We start from the raw sequence: 20,940 nt of genomic DNA on the forward strand, positions 1-20,940 counted from the left end.
AGGGTCCCAAGTCTTTGGGCTACTATGCTGGACCCTCAGGGAAACATTTAAGAAATGATTAACTGACCTATTTACAAGGACAAGGTTTTTAAGCTTGAAGATAATAATGATGCTTAAGAAAAAAATAATGATTTTTTACAAAGGACCAATCTGGTTCACAGATATTATCATGTCCCAACCTTGCCAACACTCTTGGCACTTTTATATTAACTTAAATTGCATGGAGGGGCATAGTAGTAATTGAAAAGCAACTAATTATAAGCAATTATAAGGCAAATTATGTTTATACCACAATTAGTGTTTGAGGTGGTTTAGTGGGCGCATTCTTCCTTTCAATAAGCAATCATCAAATAGTTGAATGGCTTGTAAAACACTGAAATACTTCTTTTATCTTCATTCCAAGTGTAACAACCATATTCTTTCAATTATTAAAATAATAAAGTCATTTATTATCTGTTGTCCCAATCCCCAGTTAAAGTTGGATGCTTAAAAAAAAAAAACATGGCAAGAGTTTCTTCTTTGAACAGGTTTCATGGACAAGGCTCTTGTAAAACAAGTATACACCCTGCAGGGTGGCTAGCTGCAAAAACCCACCAGCGGATTTTTCATGCTGACACAATCTTATTTCACTTTAAGGAATGTTTTTGTCTAAGGGGGTGGGGGTGAGTCTATTCTTATTATTCTTTTTGTCTTATAACATTGGCAATGTTTATATACGGCTGCATTTCCCTACCCCTGACCTCCCTTATATCCAAGTGTTAACTTTGTTAACTACCACCATCTTGCTGCCTCATGTCCAACTGACTTGGGACTCGACTATGCTAATACCTTAGTGGGCCATCAGTGAATGTAACGACCTGTTGGATCAATGGTTCTCTAAATAAGCACCGATAGCTCGGGATCTCCTCGTTCACAATTCCCACGCAAATCCTTCCTGAAACACTTCAGTTCATCCGCGTCACAACATGCAAAGGAAACTATGATCCCCAGCCGTCGATCACCGTACCCCGTGGGAGCACGGAGCGGCCGCCACGCTCGGCCCGCCCAGGGACTTTACGAGCCACAGGGTGGGAGGTAGGCAGAGATGGAGCCCTCAAGCTTGGGCGCCACGTCGCTTTCTTCTTCTTTTTTTTTTTTTTTAACCCCCTTTTGAAACGGGGAGACGCCGCTCCCTGCTATTGTGTAACCGGCCGAGGTCGGCGTTCGCCGGCACTTGCGTACCTCTAAGGCGTGAGCAAGCATTAACAGCGTCTTCTAATTCGACCTCCGAGACAAGGTGTGCGTGGCGGGCAAACGCTGTTTTCAGCGCCTGGCGGCGTCCGTCTGAGAGAAACACATACTTCTAGAAAAACGCCCCAGTGCCTCGGCAGGCGCGGGGAACTGCTCTCGAAGAAAACCACAGCACGCCGACCCTGCGCCGGCCACCGCCCGCGCCCACCCCCGACAAGGACCCACCCACGACCCACGCCAACCAGTTGCGCGGGGCGCTCCACAGCCCTTCCCCGCTCCGTCTGCTCTTGGCCCCACCACCTCCGCGTTCGACCCCCAGCTTCCCAGTCGCCCCTACTCCTCGGCTGGACTGGGCCCTCCACCCCCAACTCGGCGGACAGCGAGACCAGAGCCGTGCGGGGTAGCGTCCCTTACCCGCCCGCCGCCAACCAGCCGCCACTCGGCCGCCCGCGATTGACGGGCGACGGCAGCCAATGAGCGTTGGGTGACGGGGCCTACGTCACTTCCTGGCCTTTCAGCGGAGACGGAGGGGTATATAAGGCCCGCGCTCGCGCAGCGCCCTCGCTTACACAGTATGGCCGGCGACATTAGCTAGCGCTCGCTCAAACTCTCTCTAACGGGGAAGCAGCGGACTACAAGAGACTGGACTGTATCTGCCTCTTTTTTTTTTTCCTACAGACTCTCGTTCAACTTTCAAACACACAAAAAAGCCGGGAAAATTTTATTAATCCTTTTTTTTAAAAAAAGTTAATATAAAATATAGCAAAAAAAAAAAAAAACCACCTGAACTTTAGTAACACAGCTGGAACAATCCGCGGCGGCGGCGGCGGGAGAAGAGATTTAATTTAGTTGATTTTCTGTGGTTGTTGGTTGTTCGCTAAGTCTCACGGTGATGGAAGCTGCACATTTTTTCGAAGGGACCGAGAAGCTGCTGGAGGTTTGGTTCTCCCGGCAGCAACCCGACGCCAACCAAGGATCTGGAGATCTTCGTACCATCCCAAGGTGGGTGCCCGTGCGGGGGGCTCCCTACGGCGCCGGCCCTCGGGGCTCTTCGCCCCCTCGCCTGGGGAAGGCGACGGGCGCGGGCGGGCAGCCTGCTTCAGGTGGGCCAGGTCCTCGGGTCGGGGGGACAAGGGGGTCGCCGGGCCGGCCGCGGCCAGCCCCGACGGCGGCCACGAGGAGGGCAGAGCCGGCCTCGCCGCCGTTGCCGGGCCCCGCACTGCCCTGGGGGGAGGGGAGGCGCCGGCCGCGTGCTCAGGTAACGTCCCGGGCCGGGCGTGCGGGTGGCCGGTGTGCCCCCACCCCGGGCCCTGCGCGGGTACGAGGGCGGGCGGGGGGTGTGGGTGGGTGGTGGTAGAGGGGTGATGCTGCTGCTGGGGTGCGGGGAGCCCTCGCGCGGTCCGCGCCTGGCAGGTGTGGCCCTGCGGGCTTAGTCAGGCGCTAATTCGGGCGTGCCGGCTCGGAGAATGGAGGGACGCGAGGGATGGTGTGGAGCGGGGCTCGTTCTGACCCGGGGCGTTCCCGGGCTGGGCCGCGCGGGGTTGGCGGGGGAGGCTGGGGAGCAGGCCGCGGGGTCCCCGCGAAGCGAGCGTGTGTGGTCGGGGCGGCGGGGATTGGGCGGGAGCCGGCGTGTCGCAGTGGCTGGGCCCCAGGGCCGCTCTAACGTGCTCTGCACCAAAGCTTTTTGGGGGCGGCCCGGGGTCGAGGGGTAACGAACGGCCGCCGCTGGACGTCGTCTTCCGAGCCTCTTGACCTTGGGTTGTGCAACCTGTTCCCGAGTGCGGGCTGAGGGGATCCAGGCCCGATGGCCCCGGCACCTAATAATCACGCCGCTAATGCTTGGGGCTTGGGCAGCGGACCGGGCGCCCCCCGCCTCACCCCACTCCCACCGTGAGCAGAAGGGCGCGCGCGAGAAGAGCGAGCTTTAAGGGGTCTCGCCCTGGGAGACCAGGGATGCTCAGGCCGGGTCCGCGGCGGCGAAGGCAAGGCGAGCCGCCCGGGGCCTCGGGGCCCTTCCTAGGCCGATCGCACGGCAGGCGGGGGAACCGGCGTGGCCCGCTTCATTGAGAGGCGGCGGCCAATGAGCTCGCACGCCGGGCCCGGAGCCTGGCCCCGGGGTGTGGGCCAATGGGCGTTTTAGGAATGTTGGCTGCGCCCGCTGCCGTCCCCTGACAAAAAGCAACTGGAGGAGGATCCCGGCGGACACGTGCTGCGGAGACTTTAGGGCGCGCTGGGGAGCTCGTCCCTAGTGCTGCAGTTGACGAATCCGAGGCAGTGGGGGCAGCTGCCCCTCCACGAGTCCGGTGCTGGAGGTTGGTGTGCCCCTAACCGTGTGTCAGGCTCGCTTCCGAAGGCTTCAGTGTGTGTGGACGCTGTCGGAAGTGGCTTGCTCTTCTCGTGATGACCGGGGGAAGCTCACGGTTGCCTCCATTTCACAGATGAAAAAGCTGCCGTTTGTGCTGGGCGTTTGAAAAAGTGGTTGCTACCAGAATTAGTTGCTTTAGATAACACTCTGTGCCAGGAGGAACGGAAGAGCAGCCCCACAAATAAAGAACAAAAGTTGTGCTGCTCTGATCTGTGAAACCTTAATATTTTCTCAGTACTCCTTTTAAATAAAGGCCAAGGTGCCAAAACATGGAGTGAGTTTTTCTGGCTGATAAGTTTCCCGAATGAGGGAGGCAGGGGTGGAAAGGCTTTTTTCAAGTGCTGAAGAACCACTTTCACTTTGAACTTTCCTCAGCTCAAATCCTTTGCCTGCTTCAGAGTGGTTCTAAAACGATCTTTTAAAAGGGCTTCTGAGTCCTGCAACTTCTGCTTTTGTTTGTTTGTTTGCTTTTGTGTGGCTTGTAATTTAGGGCCATACATTTTGCGGATGTTGAACATTTAAAAAGCCACTGTTGGGACTCTATACCACCGTATCATAACCAAGTTAAGTCAAGGTTTCTTATCATTCTGGGTTTAACTGAGAAACCTGTGGGTAGTCTCGTGAGGAACACTTGTGGTGACTAGTGAATAAAGGTTGCAGAGGCTATTTATGGGACAGAAGCCTGAAAAGTATGCTCGATAAATGATCTAAAATAAGCGGCAAGAGGGAGTTGCTGGAAGAGGTCGGGGAGAAGAGGAGGGAGCTGCAGGCAAGGCCATGCCTGGCTTGGCACTCCAGCCTTTCGCCTGTCTGGCAAGCTAGATATCAGATATGCATCCCAGCAGGTGCCCTGACAGGTTGACATAAAGTAACAATTTTTTAATAATTGTTATTTGAGGAGAGGAAATAGTGTTGCTGCAAAGTTTTAGACTCCTGGACTCCATTCATCCTTTTTCAAGGTCTTTAATAGCTTTGTTATTTATTAAATAATAAGAAAAAGCCAGAAAAATCCCACTTTTAGTATTCCAGTTAAATGTGAATGAAGATTGTAGTTACAGGATACTAATGAACTGTTTTAAAACTGTGTAGAACACACTAAGCCTCTGCCTGCGGCACCAGCACCACATACGGGCACTGGTTCAAGTCCTGGCAGCTCCACTTCCAACCTAGATTCATCCTAATTGCCTGAGAAGGCAAGGGAAGACTTGGCCCTGTACCCACATAAGAGACCAAAAAAAAGAAGCTCCTGGCTCACAGCTTCAACCCATCCCAGTTCTGGACTTTGTAATTGCAGATCTGTAACTTGGCCTTTCTAAAAAAAAAATATATGTGTATTTTTTAAAAAGTAAGGAAGCTCAGTTATCCAAAGAGACTTATTGCAGATGTTAAAGTTTTTTAAAATGCAGAATGAGGTAGAAACTAAAATAGTCATAACAGCTATTTTTTTTTTTTTTTTAAAAAAAGCTAAATTATTCCTACCTTTTCTGCATATTCCTTCAAGAAATAGAAGAAACATGCTTCCAAGCTCCTTTGGGGATTAGTGTGATTTTGATACGAAAGCCTGGCAAAAAGGACTGGTCCAAGGCCTTGCACACAAGGGAAAGCCATATTAAGTTCCTGCCTCCAGGTTTCCCGTGTGGGTACAGTGGCCCAAACACTTGGGCTGTCCTCCACAGCTTACCCAAGCACATTGGCAAAGAGCAAAGTCAGAAGTGAAGTATCTGGGACTCAAACCAGTACCCATATGGGCTCACATATGGCACTTGCAGTACTAGCTTAACCCATTGTGCCACAGCACCAGACCCTTGCAAACAGGTATTGATGGGCAAAGCTTGAGTGGTCAGTAGTAATGCTAAATGAAAGAAGCCAGACTGTCACTTGTCTTAGCCCTCAAAAATGATATTAGTGCTATTCTGTAGCGGATGTAACTGGATCCACCAGTGGTTGACTTTTTAAAACTTAATTTACGTGTTATTCGAAGGTGGCTGGTACTGGTTTCCATGTGGGAGACCCAGAAAAAACTCTTACTTCGATTTGGCCCCACATCACTGGGAGTGAAACCAGTGGATGGTATACAGAGTTGAAATATTGAAAAGAGAGCCAGTTTCTTAAGATTAACCTGTAGTTTCTTCTACTTTTTTAGATATTAGGAGGATATTGGATAAAGTCAGTGACTAGAACATGGCTTGGAATTATGGGACTAAAATGCTCTACCTCACAGCCTCTGTATGAGGAAAGAATAGCTTGGAGGAGTGAAGAGGCTATTTGAAAAGAGATACTGGTAGACCCAGCGTGAGAGCTCACTGGCTAAATCCTCACCATGTGAGCACCGGGATCCCATACAAATGCCAGTTCGTGTCCCAGTTGGTCCATTGCCCTTCCAGCTCCCTGCTTATGACCTGGGAAAACAGTAGAGATGATGGCCCAAACAAAATCTTGGGACCCTGCTCCCACTTGGGAGACTCAGAAGAAGCTCCTGGCTCCTGGCTTTGGATTGGCTCAGTTCCTGCCATTGTGGCCGCTTGGGGAGTGAACCAGTGGGTGGAAGATCTTTCTCTGTCTCTCCTCTCCGTAAATTTGATCTGCCTTTCCAATAAAAATGAATAAATATTTTAAAATTTTTTGTGTTTATTGGGAAGTCAGATATACAGAGAAGAAGAGACAGAGAGGAAGATCTTCCGTCCCCTGATTCACTCCCCAAGAGGCCACAATGGATAGAGCTGTGCCAGCCTGAAGCCAGGAGCTTTTTCCAGGTCTCCCACATGGTTACAGGGTCCCAACACTTTGGACCGTCCTCCACAAGCAGGGAGCTAGATGGGAAGTAGAGCTGCTGGGATTAGAACTGGTGCCCATATGGGATCCCAGGCATGCAAGGCAAGAACTTTAACCACTATCCTATTGCGCCGGGCCCAAAAATTAATAAATCTTTAAAAGGGGGTGTAATTTAACCTGACTTTAGGAGATGTTCTGCTGTTTACTCAGTTGTATACTAAAGCACTGGCACAGAGTTTTCAGTAAAGGATTTGAAGCAGTAAATCACACCTCAGCACTAACTTTCCCCGAACTCACACCTTATTTGACTATATCATTACACATTCAGTCATTTACATGGAAGGAATTTACAACCCATTGCCAAAAAAACTTTCAGTGTGTGGGAGTAGAGAAGCTTTCTATTAAAGAATTAAGCTTCCTTATTACATTTCTCAAAGCAGTTTGAAAGTATTGGTTTTTCCAAACCACCTATACTTTAGGAAGTACGGTAGACAGTGACAAGCTGAGAGCCTTGGGAGTAACTGCTGGTAAAGCTTGAAAGTAGAGAATTAAAACTAAGGCAGGGAAACAGCTTACTACAAGTTGTGTGTTCATGAGTAGCTGTGTTACTGCATTTTAGGTGGTTGTTTTGCAGGGATGTTTAATTGTAGCAAGTCTCTGAGTTAACTATCCTATGAAGACATCATCAGAATCTAGTTTTCGCTTTTTTTAGAAGGATTAGATAGGATTAGAACCAGCACCCATATGGTATCCCGTTGGTCAGTCACATGCAAGGTGAGAACTTTGGCTACCAGAAGTTTGTACTTAAAAAAATTCTGAGTGGAGGGTGTGTTGTGGCACACCACTGAAGTCACAACTTCAATTGTGCATCCCATGTCTGACTGCTAAGTCTTGGCTCTGCTCCTCATTCCAGCTTCTGCTGCTGTGCACTTGGCAGGTAGCAGGCACTGGCTCAAAGTAGTTGGGTCACACGAGAATGTTGCCCAGGTTCCCATTTAGGATTCCTGAACTCAGAAGTGGAGGATTGGTCAGTTGAGTAATCCATGTTAACCTCTTAAAGAGTATAGTTATATTCGTTATTGTATAGCAGATTACTAGTACTTTTTTTCTTGTAAAACTAAAACTGGATAGAGTCAGCCCTTGGTATCTGTGGAAATTTTGTTCCATGACCCTGTATTTGCTCAAATTCCTTATATAGATGGCATAGTGTTCGCTTGCACATCCTGTCTGCATACTTGAGATGTCTCACATTGCTTATGATAAATAATGCATTGAAAGTGCTACATGATTATACTGTATTCTGTTGGGACAGTTTGTACACATTCAGTAGACATTGTTTTCCAGATTCCTTTAGTCCACACTTGATGGAATCTGCAGATACTGAGTATGGCTGCATAGCCAATTGTACCTGTTAAACATGGACCTTTTTTGATTGGAATGATGATGTAATTTTCTTTTATGACTGGCTTCCATTAGCATAATATCTGGTTTGTCCATCCACCTTGTAGCATGTGACAGGGTTTCTTTTTTTAGGGTTGCATAATCTGTTGTATAAAGTGCCAGTTTTGGACATTTGGGTTGCACTCATTTCTTGACTGTTGTGAATTATAAGGCTATAGACATGGGAGTACAGATATCACTTGGAGACTGAAGTTTGAGAGCCAGACACATAACAAAGAATTGGCATGAATTCCCATCTGCTGGTTTACTCTACACATACTCTTGTGGGTGACTGGGACCAAACTGCTTTAGCCAACATTGCTGTCTCCCAGGGTCGGCATTAGCAGGAAGCTGGGACACTATCGGTCCCCTGTTCCCTTTGCTTTTGGTTAAATGCCTGCCCAGAAGTAGGATTATTAAATACAGAGCAGAGGTGAGATGGACCCAGGTGGCAGTGGTACAGGCTAATGCTCAGCCTATAGCACCAGATGGCCTGGGAAAACAGCGAAGGATGGCCCAGTCCTTGGGCCATTGCATCCACGTGGCTGCAACCATTTAACTGACAGCTGTAACCCTTATGGCCACTTGGGGAATGAACTAGTAAATGGAAGATATTCTCTCTCTCCCTCTCTCTCTTTCTCTATCTCTCCCTCCCTCCCTCTGTCTCCCCTCCTCCTCCTCTCTGTAACTCTCTCAAGTTAGTGAATATAGTGAAAAAATTTTTTTAATTTTGAGGGGCCAACATTTAACATTTCCATCAGTAGTGCATTATGGCCTGGGAAATCAGTAAAGGATGGTGATGGTCCCATGCTTGGACCCCTACCACCTATATGGGAAGCTCCTGGCTCGCCCTCTATAAATCTAACCGCCTTTCAAATAAAAATAAATTTAAAAGATTAGATTATGGTTTCAATTGCTCCATTGTCTCAACAGTTTTTATTTTCTGTTCTTTTGATAGTGGCTATCCTAAGGGGGTTGACGTGATGCCATTGTGATTTTCTGTGCAATTCACTAATGATATTGACCGCCTTGGTGGCCCAGAGATGTATCTAGTCTCATTTTTAAGGCACGTCAGCTTACCTATACTCTGATAGTTTCGTTTGATGCATTGAAGATTTTAAGTTTGTAGTCTCATTTGACTTTTGCTTTTATTGCCCCCCTCCTTTTTTTTTTTTTTAGATTTTTATGGATTTTTAAATTTGAAAGTCAGATGGGAGAACAGAGTGTGGGGTGGAGCCAGGTTTGGTCACAACAAAAATCAGTGCACAATGTCAAGGTGAGGTTGCCTGTACCGGATGTGACCTCAGCACCCAACCAGCACACGTGAGAAGTAGGAAGGGAGGGGGCAGAGCCAGCAGGGGGAATATTGGGGAGTCCCCTTGCTAGACAGCTACTCCCACTGGAGAGTGTGAACTGGGACGGGGGCAGACCAGACTAGGCAGGGCTGCAACACCTGTGGACCTCATGTGAACTAGATCAGGGAAAAGCCAGGCTGGGCTGATTATTCCTACTGGTGCTAACAAAATTAGAGTGGGTGAGGGTTATTTGGGCTTAGCCGCAGCATCTGCTGGCAGAAACTGGCACTGGGGGCTAATTCTGTCAAGTCAAACCACAGAACCACCTGGAGAGTGCATAATCTGGGAGTGGGAGAGACCTGGGAGGGAAATAGTGGGCTCCCCCCTCATGGTTACCATAGGACAGGGGCTGGGGTGGCTAGACAGAGAGGCACTCAACAACATTTGTGTGGGCTGGATAGTTGAGCTGGTTAGATGGAACAAAGCTTCAATACCCATTGACATGTATGAGAGCCAAATGGGATGTGGGACAGACTGGACTAGTCTGCTACACATACTGGCAAACCAGGACAGGAGGCAAGCCTGGTGGGGGTTGTTGTGGGTTGCTCTGACTAGGCTGCAGCTCCCACTGGTTTATGCGAGGGCTGAATATGTGCTGGGCAAAATCAGGCTGGACTGCAACACCCATTGGTTCCGGTGGAAGTCGGGGCTGGAAACAGAACCGACCCAGCAATTGCAACCACCAGCTGATTGGGGGCGATGGGCTATGCTGGGCCCTGTACTTGCTAGTACATACAAGAATCTGGTCTGGGAACACCTCAGACGAAGTTTCTTTTGGGATCTCCCCAAACGAAATGCCAGACTCAGAACCCTAACCAAGATAAGACAGAACAAGTCAATCAACCACCTCAGCTATATGTTTGCAGCGAAATACTGAGCAAACAGATACTCTAAGATGTAGGCCATGTAAATCAGTGGATTCTTCAAAGACCTCATCGTGCTTGGAGTGGCAAGATTGGCAGCGATTCATAACTGTTGAACTATCAAAACCACTTGAGCAAGACCCTCAGAGCATGCCCCACATCCCGGACCTGGGGTGGTTAGGAAACTAGGTGGGACTTCTCCCTCAATATCCCCCTTTACCTCAGATACATGAAGGAAACAATATGGAAATCATAGTCTTACACACTTCCCTATAGCCCTTGAACCTTTTTACCCTAATTAACTATGTGAAGATTGTCAAAAATATAATTTAAAAAAAGTAACTTTCTGAACAACAAAAAAGTCAGGTGGGAAGAGATAATTCTGTCCTGGTTCACTCCCAAATGCCTGCAATGTCCAGAACTGAGCTGATCCGGATCTTATTCCAGGTCCCTCACAGAGGTGCAGGATTCCAATGACTTGAGCCATCCACTGCTGCTTTCTCAGGCTTGAAACAGGGAGTTGGATCAAAAGTAGAGCTACCAGAGGCAGCTTGCAGTCAGGATTAGCCTGTGAGCCACCATATTGTCCCTGGCTGTACTTTTGGTGTTAGGCCAAAAATCGTTGTCAAGTTTACTTTTCTGATGCTTTTATCCTACATATTCTTGGAGTTCTATAGTTCTCATTTGTACATTCAGGTTTGTGGTCTATTTTGAATTTTTGCATATAATCTAAATGTAGTAATTTATTCAGTTGTGTGTGGATCCTTTTTCCCCAGCACTATTTGTTGAAGAAACTGTCATCTCCCTCTCATTGTGTAGTCTTGGCACTGTTGCTAGTCAACCTTATTTATTTTTTCAATTACAGATAATTGGTTCTCTGTGTCCATGTGTTGCCCTCATGCAGATTGAACCAAGCAAGGGTGAAAAAATGTTCTGGGAGAGAGGAGCCTTGTGCAGTTAAGGCTGCATTACTGGGAAGTCCCAGCTACTGTCTTTAATCCAGCTGCCTGAGAGGTAGAAGATAATGGTGCAAGAGCTTGGGATCCCGCCACACACATGTGACCTGGCCTGGTTGGAGTTGTATGTTTCTGGCTATTGTGAGCTCCTGACTGACTCTTGGCTTTTCAAGTACATTAACATGAATAAATATTTGGAAAGAAAACTCAGCATTGTTTATGTCAATGCCTAGCCTAGACCATAACAGGAACTCAAATATTTGTTGTATCTAGCAATAATTCAGGGCAGGTGTTCTAGGTTGGTTTTGCTTGTTTGACAGCTCTCCCATCTACTGGTTCTTTCTCCCAATACAACAGCTGGGGCTAGGCCAGGCTGAAGTCATGTGAGTAGCTGATACATGTGAACTGGTGCCAGTTCAAACCCAGCCACTTGGATATGGGTCTCCTAATGGTATCTTGACCAATAGGCCCAGCACTTCCCCCAAAGAAAGGCCAGGTTTTTTGTTTTTTTGTGTTTGTGAGTTATGTTGTGGTCCCAATATCCATTTAGCCGTGAAAGCCTCTATCATGGTATTCAAATCTGCCGTCACTTGTGTATTAACTGGAGAACAGTCTGGACCATATTTTCAAGCTTTTGTGTTACATAGAGCTAAATCATGTGTGAGCAGATCAGAAGTGTTTATATATAAAATGTTAGGGGATCACTTTCTTCAACTCACCACAATTTCCCTATCTGGCACCCAGGGCAACGTGGTCCTCTTGCTCGTAGAGCTTTTTAAGAGTTTTCACGCTGGGCGGGGTGTGGCGCCCTGGCCTAGCAGCTGAAGTCCTCGCCTTGATTGCGCCAGGATCCCATAGGGGCACCAGTTCTAATCCCAGCAGCTCCACTTCCCATCCAGCTCCCTGCTTGTGGCCTGGGAAAGCAGTCAAGGATGGCCCAAAGCCTTGGCACCCTGCACCTGCATGGGAGACCTGGAGGAGGTTCCTGGCTCCTGGCTTCAGATTGGCGCATCACCGGCCATGAGCTGCAAAATGAAGTTTTCACAGAATTAAAGACATTCCAAACATGTGAAATAGTATGTGAAACTTAACCCAATTTTCAGAGGGTTAGAGAAATAAGTAAAATGACAGATATGAAACTTATTCTAAAAGAAAAAGTAGTTGGGAGTGGAAAACCAATTCTTCCAAGTACAAAGATAGAATAATTGGTTCTGAAGAGAGACTTCTACATAAAGTAGAGAAAAAACAGGTTGACAACCCTTGTACAACCATGAAGGAAGAGAACTGATACTTTCTTCACAGCCATGAAGATGAGATGGCCCCTAGGACTAGAGACTATTGTGGAGTATAAAGGATAGAAGAAAAGACAGTCATTGTTCACTTGGAATATAAAATGTTTTCAGTCCAAAGAAAAATTCAGTGCTGGAGTTGAAACTGTGAAGAAATAAAAAGATAATTTTTAAAAAGTGTGTGTTTATTTGAAAGGTAGAATTACAGAGATCTTATGTGCACTGGTTTACTCCCCAGATGATGGCAGTGGCCAGGGCTGAGCCAGGCTGAAGCAAAGAAACAAGAGCTTTATCTCAATCTCTCACTTGGTAGAGTCCCAGGACTTGGGCATTCTGCTGCTTTGTCATGTGTGTTAGTTGGGAGCTGCATCTGAGGTGGAACAGCCCATCCCTGTTAATGCACCAGCAGATGGAAGATACCTCTCTTCCCTCCCCCTCTTTCTCTCCATCTATATGTAACTACCTTTAAAATAAATTAAGGTGCAGTGCTATTCATATACACAAAAAGGAGAAACAACTCTGAAACTCTTCAAATACATTTTCCTGTGTAGAGAATAAGTGTGATTTGACTGGAATTCAGCCGCATCTATTCATTTATATATTGTGTATTATTATTTTCTCTCTGTAAGGCCAAAGCCTAGCAGTTGCAACATAGACTGTCTTGCTTAGGAAATTTTGTATTTGCTCTATAGCCATTCACAGAAAGTTTGATGATTTCTATTTCAGTGCCCTGCTTTCTATCTAAATTAGTGGTGAGGACAGAAGAATTTTAAATGATTTTATACAGTTTGCCGGGGTACTTTGCAAATTTATTTTGTAAATTGAGTAGTGTTGAGTTAGGCTGGCACATCAGGCTTAGTAATGCTGGTGGGACTGATCCATGCTTTATTCCAAACAGCACACTGACTGGGACTGAGTCCTTGGTCTTTGTTGTAAGCTACTGAGGTTGGGCTATGTGGTAATCACATGTGGTATGACCAAATACCAAATCAAACTGTAACTATAGACAAATGAGAGGTGGCTCTCCTAGGATTGTGACATTGACTTATTGACTTATTTAGTTATTTGTTTAAATTATTTTCTGTAATCCTAACTGCTTCATTCTTATTACTGTCAGCTGTAGCCAGGAAGCAGTAGTTTCTTCCAGGTTTCCCATAGGATGCAGGGGCCCAGGGCTTTGGGTGCTGCTTTCCCAGGTCATAAGCAGGGAGTTGTTTTGGAAGTGGAGTAGCTAAGACACAAACCAATGCTTGTGGGTAGAGGATTAGCCTTTGAGCCATGGTGGGGGGAATAGCACAGATTATCTTAATGATATTGTGTGTCCCATAGGATTTGGGATTACCTCCAAGGTCACCTAGGGTGTGGCCTGAGTTGAACTGAATGGCTACAAATACATATCTATAATAAAGATTGATTTGTATATCAGTTGTGATAAGAGATAATGAAATGATAAGAGACTAACAAAAATGAATAATGAAGTGCAATAATTGTAACAGTGATCCTGTAATAAGATATGCATGTGATCTTTCTTAGTATCTTGAAATGAATTCATCCCCCTGCCTGTGGTGATGTCAGATGACAGTGTGCATATGGAAAAGTGAAATGAGGTGTACAATGCTGGCACTATGAATTGGGAGCACGTGCACTGGCTGGTTCTGGATCATTAAATCGTGATGATGTCCACTCTTGGGTGTGGTACTGTAGTTGGTCTTGGGTAGCTGAAAGTATGGATAGGGGGTATTAGTATGCAGTTAAGAGGTGGGCGAATTCTTTATATCTAGTAATTGTTTTCTTAATCAAATTATGTCCATATTCATGGCCAGGAACAGTTTGTTCTACCAAATTGATGAAATGGGCACAGCATTCTAATGGGGCTTTTTATTATGCTTGCTTTTTAATACAGAACACTAAGACAAATGTCGCACTGAACATGCTATTTCATTTCCTTTACAAGATATGCATAAGAAACAAAGGGTCATTTCCATGCATGAAGAAGCCTGGCCAGCCAAATGTTGAGGACCTTAGAATATTTATAGACTTTAATCTAAAAATCTGAAGATGTTCCTTGAAACTCTTAAAATTTGCCTGTTTGAATTGGGCATACAAAAAAAAAGGTACTTGCTTCCATCTTAACTGGGTAAAAGTGAGACTAGTTCAGTTTTGTTCTTGCTCTGCTATGCTTTTCACTGTTGAAATGGGCTTTTTCATCACATTAGAGAGCTGCATGGTTCCCCAAAAGAGATGACTATTATGTTGATGAGCTGGCAGTTTGACAGCATAAAATATGTGAACAGTGTTAATAACAGATCACTTACTCAGCCAAGCTTTTAAATATCTTGTCAACCTAATTGGTGAAATGATGTTTTATTTGTTTTGTTTTAATGTGATTTTTTTCCCTCCTTGGTTTATGGACTTTTGAATTTCCTGTGAATAGCAAAAAGGACTAACTATCATTGTCAATGTTAGTTTTATAAAAGAAGCTGGAGCAAAGGCAAGATGTGGTCGCGGGACTTCTTCAGTGAGTAAATTTTTGAGAGTAGGCAAGGACTGTTAAGAATTAATTGTATTTTTTTTCTGTTTAAATAATAGATCTGAGTGGGACATACTTTTGAAGGATGTGCAATGTTCAATCATAAGTGTGACAAAAACTGACAAGCAGGAAGCTTATGTACTCAGGTAAGTGCTGTAGAACAAGTGTGAGCCAGCCACGCCAGATCTTCTCAGGACTTCAGTCATTTTTTCCCCTTGATAAGATTTATTTATTATTATTGCAAACTTGGATATACAGAGAGGAAGATCTTCCGTCCGATGACTCACTCCCCAAATGAGCACAACAGCTGGTGCTGTGCCGATCCGAAGCCAGGATCCAGGAACTTCCTCCAGGTCTCCCATGCAGGTGCAGGGTCACAAGGCTTTGGGCCGTCCTCGTCTGCTTTCCCAGGCCACAAGCAGGGAGCTGGATGGGAAGTGGAACCGTCGGGATTAGAACCAGAGCCCCTATGGGATCCTGGCGCATTCAAGGCGAGGACTTCAGCTGCTAGGCCAGGGCGCCAGGTCCTCCCCTCAATCTTAGTTCTAGGATCATTGACCTCATTTTCAAAACTGCGGTATGAAGTGATATTAAAGAGTTGAATGTTTCTAGCTGTTTGGTTGGGAGCCTTACCTAACAGCTTTCCACCCTCATTGCCTGGTAACCATCTTTCCACCATCATTCCTGGTAACCAGAAGCAAGAACTTGTCAGAGGAGGATAGATGTTCATCACCTTGCTCAAACAATCTCAAGTAGTCCTTTTCTCAAAGGACCTCGGTATTGGAAATCAGCAAAGGGAAAATTGACTTCGCCAGATAAAAAGATGCAGGTTTAGTGTGGGCATGAGTCCTACCTCTTATTGGCACAGAGCTGTCAGTATGCACTTCGAATGCCTAGCTTATGTTTTGATGGTCCTTGGGGCTGTTAGATTAGGCAAGACGCACTAAGCCCATGTTTGGCATGATAGCAGAATGAGTACTATCTGCTGAGCCCTGGGGTATAGTGGTGAGTGACAGCTCCCTCATGGAGCTTATTATCTATTTGGAAGAAATAATGAAATGGTTACAGAAACAGTCTTTGAAGATTGAGGGGTGGTGCAAGATGAGGAAAGTACAACTTTACTGGGTAAGCTTAGGCATACACCATTGACACTGGGTATTGCATGTAGTTTGGCTTTGTGTGGCTAATATCCGTATACTTGTGGGTATCTTCTCAGAAAGACATGGAGATAGATTCGTGATGCTAGTGTCATGGATACTAAAATCTGTTCAAGGCCTGTTTCTGTGAGGCTCTAGAAGCATAAGCTAATAGGAAAGAATAGTATTTGCTTCTTTGAGATGCTCATCAAAAATTATAAATGATAATTCTTGAGTAGTACATAAGCATTATAATAATGCGACTTTCTTCATCCACAGTGAGAGTAGCATGTTTGTCTCCAAGAGACGTTTCATTTTGAAGACATGTGGTACCACCCTCTTGCTGAAAGCACTGGTTCCCCTGTTGAAGCTTGCTCGGGATTACAGTGGGTTTGACTCAATTCAAGTAAGTATGCCAGAGCATAGACAAGCCTTTGGTGGGGAGATTGAAATGTTTGGGTGCTTATCCTGTGATATTGTTTGCAAATCTGCATGTTAAATCATTACAAGATTCTAATTCTAAGTGTACAATAAGATGGCTAATTGTCTACTTTATACCATTGAGGAACACTGGAATTTTTATTTTGAATGTGCAATGACTTATTGCTTTGGAAGAACATGGTACAGAAATCTGTGTCTTAAATTTTGTTTGTTTGTTTTTAGAGCTTCTTTTATTCTCGTAAGAATTTCATGAAGCCGTCTCACCAAGGGTACCCACACCGGAATTTCCAGGAAGAAATAGAGTTTCTTAATGCGATTTTCCCAAGTATGTTTAAATTAATTAAAATTTGTCTTTTAAAAGTTAGACAGTTTAACGCGTCAGTTTTCTGTGTGAGTGATAAGAGTGCACATGTGTGTAAATACAAGGGAGAAGGAGAAGCCGTCCAATTGCTGGTTCACTCTCCAAATGTAGCACTGGCTGGAGGTAGGCCCATGCAAAGCCAGGAGCTTGCTCCTGCTCTGCCATGTGAGTGCATGCAGGATCCTAAGGACTTGGGGCATCTTCCACTGCTTTTCTATGTGTAGGGAGGTGGAGCAAAAGTGGAGCAGCCTGGATTCAAACTGACTCCATATAGGATGCTAGTACCACAAGGAATGGCTTCACACTATGCCACAGTGCTATGCCCCACCTGCACTGTATTTAAGAGAGAGAATGAGAGACTTGGAAATCTTGTGTCCATTAATGTATTGTCTAGCAAGGCTGGATGAAGGGCAGCTCTTGGGGCCAGCACTGTCCAGGTCTCACATTGGGTAGTAGGAGGCCAAGTAACTTGAGGCACACCACTGCCCCCAGGGTCTACTTTAGCAGAAGCTGGAGTTGGCATCACAGCTATGAAACCCAGACACACTGCTATGAAATAGACATGTATTAACCCCTGACCCTTTCCATGAACGGCCTTGTAACAGTATTAGAAGTATTGCATAATTGATTTTTGTGTTTAATTGGGAGAGAAGATAAATGAGTCACCAAATTTCATTTTCTAAAGAATTTTAGGGGGAGGGTAAGCTGTAATCTCCCTTAATTGGTCACCTCTCTGGTTTGTATAAGATAGTATCTCACTGCCTATTAAAAAGGTCAGTAAGACAACAAAAAACGAAAAGGGTCAGTAAGAAACCATCCTGTGCAATGAACATTATATTTATTTAACATTCTCTTTCTTCAACAGATGGAGCAGCATACTGTATGGGTCGCATGAATTCTGACTGTTGGTATGTTTAATGTAATAGATTGGAGTTTGTCTGTAATCTGTGTAGGATTTGTTTGAAATCGCCAATGAGCCATTTTCGGGAACTGTTGTCTCTTATGCAGGTACTTGTACACTCTGGATTTCCCAGAGAGTCGCGTCATCAGCCAGCCAGACCAAACCCTGGAGATTCTGATGAGTGAGCTAGACCCAGCAGTCATGGACCAGTTCTACATGAAAGATGGTGTTACTGCAAAGGACGTCACTCGTGTAAGCATTCCCTGCAGCAGCACTGCTGCGTCCCTCTCCCAGGACACAACATTTTTTTAATTCAAAATAGTGTTTAATTAATTCTTGGTCTTTTTTTTTTTTTTTGGCTCCCCAGGAGAGTGGAATTCGTGACCTGATACCAGGTTCTGTCATTGATGCCACACTGTTCAATCCTTGTGGGTATTCAATGAATGGAATGAAATCGGATGTGAGTGATACTGTCTTGCTTCAGTAACTGTTTCAGTGCTTGATTATGTGTTTTCCATTATTAACACAAGGCTGTTTCTCTAAGGGAACTTATTGGACTATTCACATCACTCCAGAACCAGAATTTTCGTATGTTAGCTTTGAAACCAACTTAAGTCAGACCTCCTATGATGACCTGATCCGGAAAGTTGTGGAAGTCTTCAAGCCAGGAAAATTTGTGACCACCTTGTTTGTTAATCAGGTAATTTGATTTCTTAATTGACAATACATAAGCATATATAAGGCTAGTGAGACCTATAGTAGGTTGTATTCTAGTGAGGTTGCTGATAGGTATTTCATGGGACTTCTGTTAATCATGGTTTTGTAGGTAGCCCACTAATGGGCTCCTCTTTGAATTTTTGCAGTTGACAGGTCTGGTGGGAGGACCATAAGATAAGATGGAGGCATAGTTGCTACGTAACTTACTGACATCACTAATGGTTGTTGGATTTTTCCCCAGAGTTCTAAATGTCGCACAGTGCTTTCTTCGCCCCAGAAGATTGAAGGTTTTAAGCGTCTTGATTGCCAGAGCGCTATGTTCAACGATTACAATTTCGTTTTTACCAGTTTTGCTAAGAAGCAGCAACAACAGCAGAGTTGATTAAGAAAGATGAAGAAAAAACGCAAAAAGAGAACACACATAGAAGGTGGTGGCTGCTTTCTAGATGTTGATACTGGGGGCCACGCTTTCCATAACCACCACCTTGTAGTTGCAGAAAGCCCTAGATGTAATGATAGTGTAATCATTTTGAATTGTATGCATTATTATATCAAGGAGTTAGATATCTTGCATGAATGCTCTCTTCTGTGTTTAGGTATTCTATGCCACTCTTGCTGTGAAATTGAAGTGCATGTAGAAAAATCCTTTGACTCTATGAAACTTTACAACACTTGTGAAAACAATTCGATTTGGTTTCTGCGCAGCATAATATTTCTGCAGGTATCATCCAAAATTCCCCACAGACAAGGCTTTCGTCCTCATTAGGTGTTGGCCTCAATCCAACCATCTGGGACTGTTCTACTGCTGCCAGGATTTCACGTCCAGTTACCTCCACTTTCTAGAACGTATTCTCTACTAATGTTATTGAAACCAATTTCTACTTCATACAGATGTTTTTTGCAACAGCAATTAAAGTTTTTCTTCACAAGTTGATTCCTCTGAAAATGATTGCAGTTACTCATTTTGTGTATTTCTATTTTAACATAATTGCTCCCTGCATTTGTACTTTGATTGAATTTTTCCCTTACCATGGTGTCTGCCCAAGTCCCCCAGATAAAGCAATACACTGTCACACTGTGGGTTTATATATTACTCCAATAACCATTTGGGAAAGCACGGGTAGTCCCTGGGCTGAACTTTCTTTCTAAAGGCATGATTTTTAGTCTCCTTTTAGTTGGCATGGAGTTTTTGGAAGAATGCAAAGACAAACCTACCTAGTTTGATTGGCAAGGAAGACCATAGAAAATTTTAGATTGAAATAAGGGTGTCCTGGCCCAACTATGTGGAAAATATACTATTTGGACAAAGGCTGTGCTGGGTTCAATGAGTCAGTTTGGATTATTGACCATAACATTTGATAGCATAGTATAAAGTTTCGTTCAAAGCAGAGTCAGTGTCTTGTCCATCTCCCAGCTTAGAAGTTGTGTGACTTTGTAAAGGATGTGAGTGTTCTAACTTCACATGTGCCTCTACTACCTTTGACCAAGGAAATCGCTGGATCAAATGAATGACTGCTCACAACAAGAATTGTGCCGCTTATTCAGAAGTACTGCAAACCAGAAGACATGAGTGAAATACAATGTAGAATTCTGAATGACTAGAAATGTTTCCAAGAGTTGACATCTTTTGGCTATATTTTCAATTGCTGTGGAATGCAAGCAACTGGCAGAACAGAAATGTAGAGTAACTTTCCTTTTTATCATGTTCTCACAACATTATGTTAAGATAATTTCTGGACTGACACAGTGATGTTTTGTTCCTTCCGTATTTATAAATGAAGCACCTTTTTTTAGTGTTTCTAAGCATAAGATCTACTTGGTTTGAAATCAAGTGGTTGGGACACTGTTTTGACTTCTAGTTGGAACACGTGTTGATGGACAGTTTCCTTGAAGCTTTCAGTCAGTGGGATCCATTTGATTCTGTAATGAGTACAGCACCTAAATATTTTGAGTTGCTGTCTTGAGGACCAATACTGAAAGTGGATTTTGTTCTTGAACAGTATCCCAGTAGATTTAATGATGGTTGTTGGTTTGAGGTCTGATTTTCTTTTTAATACATTTAAGAATTCTGATGTGGAAATCTTGCACAAATTTGTATGGAACAAGGCGTACAGAAATGAAAGCTGTAGATTGAATACTAATCCAATCTTAGTGTGATAGAGGAGGAAACGTTTGGTGCCATAATTTCTCCCTTCATTGGTGTTGGACTTCAATTGATTGAAATGTATTTCTGTACCACAATTTAAGCTTCAATAAAAATTTGCTTGATTAATTGTGTAGTGCCATTTACAATGTTTTCTATTAGCCTGGTTTTTGAATAGTATACATGAACCAATGCTATACATTCGAAGTATGAACAGTGTAAGAATGAATGGTTGTGGGGCCCGGCGCAGTGGTTAAGGTCCTCACCTTGCACGCCCAGGATCCCATATGGGTGCCAGTTCTATCCCGGCAGCCCCGCTTCCCTTCCAGCTCCCTGCCTGTGGCCCGGGAAAGCAGTCGAGGATGGCCCAAAGCTTTGGGACCCTGCCCCTGCGTGGGAGACCCAAAAGAGGCTGCTGGCTTCGGATTGGCATAGCATCGG

The 20,940-nt window shown here is 44.9% G+C and overlaps 1 protein-coding gene across 3 annotated transcripts; it reads left to right on the plus strand.

The window, feature by feature from the left end:
- Positions 1-1,791: 1,791 nt before the first annotated feature.
- On the plus strand, positions 1,792-20,628 carry AMD1 (adenosylmethionine decarboxylase 1). 3 transcript variants are annotated; one of them, XM_040983889.1, is made up of 9 exons: positions 1,792-2,232; positions 14,860-14,946; positions 16,216-16,342; positions 16,600-16,702; positions 17,604-17,646; positions 17,747-17,891; positions 18,007-18,099; positions 18,184-18,339; positions 18,598-20,628. In XM_040983889.1, exons 1-9 carry the CDS (start codon positions 2,123-2,125, stop codon positions 18,736-18,738), a joined length of 1,005 nt encoding a protein of 334 aa, XP_040839823.1. In that variant the 5' UTR covers positions 1,792-2,122; the 3' UTR covers positions 18,739-20,628. The 3 variants fall into 3 exon arrangements, with proteins under 3 accessions (XP_040839823.1, XP_040839825.1, XP_040839824.1); XM_040983890.1 differs by lacking the exon at positions 14,860-14,946 and having other exon boundaries at positions 1,794-2,232; XM_040983891.1 differs by lacking the exons at positions 14,860-14,946; positions 16,216-16,342; positions 16,600-16,702; positions 17,604-17,646 and having other exon boundaries at positions 1,793-2,232.
- Positions 20,629-20,940: the final 312 nt, after the last annotated feature.

Source organism: Ochotona curzoniae, unplaced genomic scaffold (genome assembly GCF_017591425.1).
Source record: "Ochotona curzoniae isolate NIBS_2020 unplaced genomic scaffold, NIBS_Ocur_1.0 contig_3819, whole genome shotgun sequence".
In the NCBI taxonomy this organism is placed as follows: Eukaryota; Metazoa; Chordata; class Mammalia; order Lagomorpha; family Ochotonidae; genus Ochotona; species Ochotona curzoniae.

What these genes read in the sequence shown, in the direction of transcription:
- AMD1 (XM_040983889.1), top strand. Translation starts at nt 2,123, where the DNA reads ATGGAAGCTGCACATTTTTTCGAAGGGACCGAGAAGCTGCTGGAGGTT. An exon ending in TCTTAATGCGATTTTCCCAA is followed by an intron (nt 16,703 to 17,603) that starts GTATGTTTAAAT and finishes TTTCTTCAACAG; the next exon opens with ATGGAGCAGCATACTGTATG. An exon ending in CGCATGAATTCTGACTGTTG is followed by an intron (nt 17,647 to 17,746) that starts GTATGTTTAATG and finishes TCTCTTATGCAG; the next exon opens with GTACTTGTACACTCTGGATT.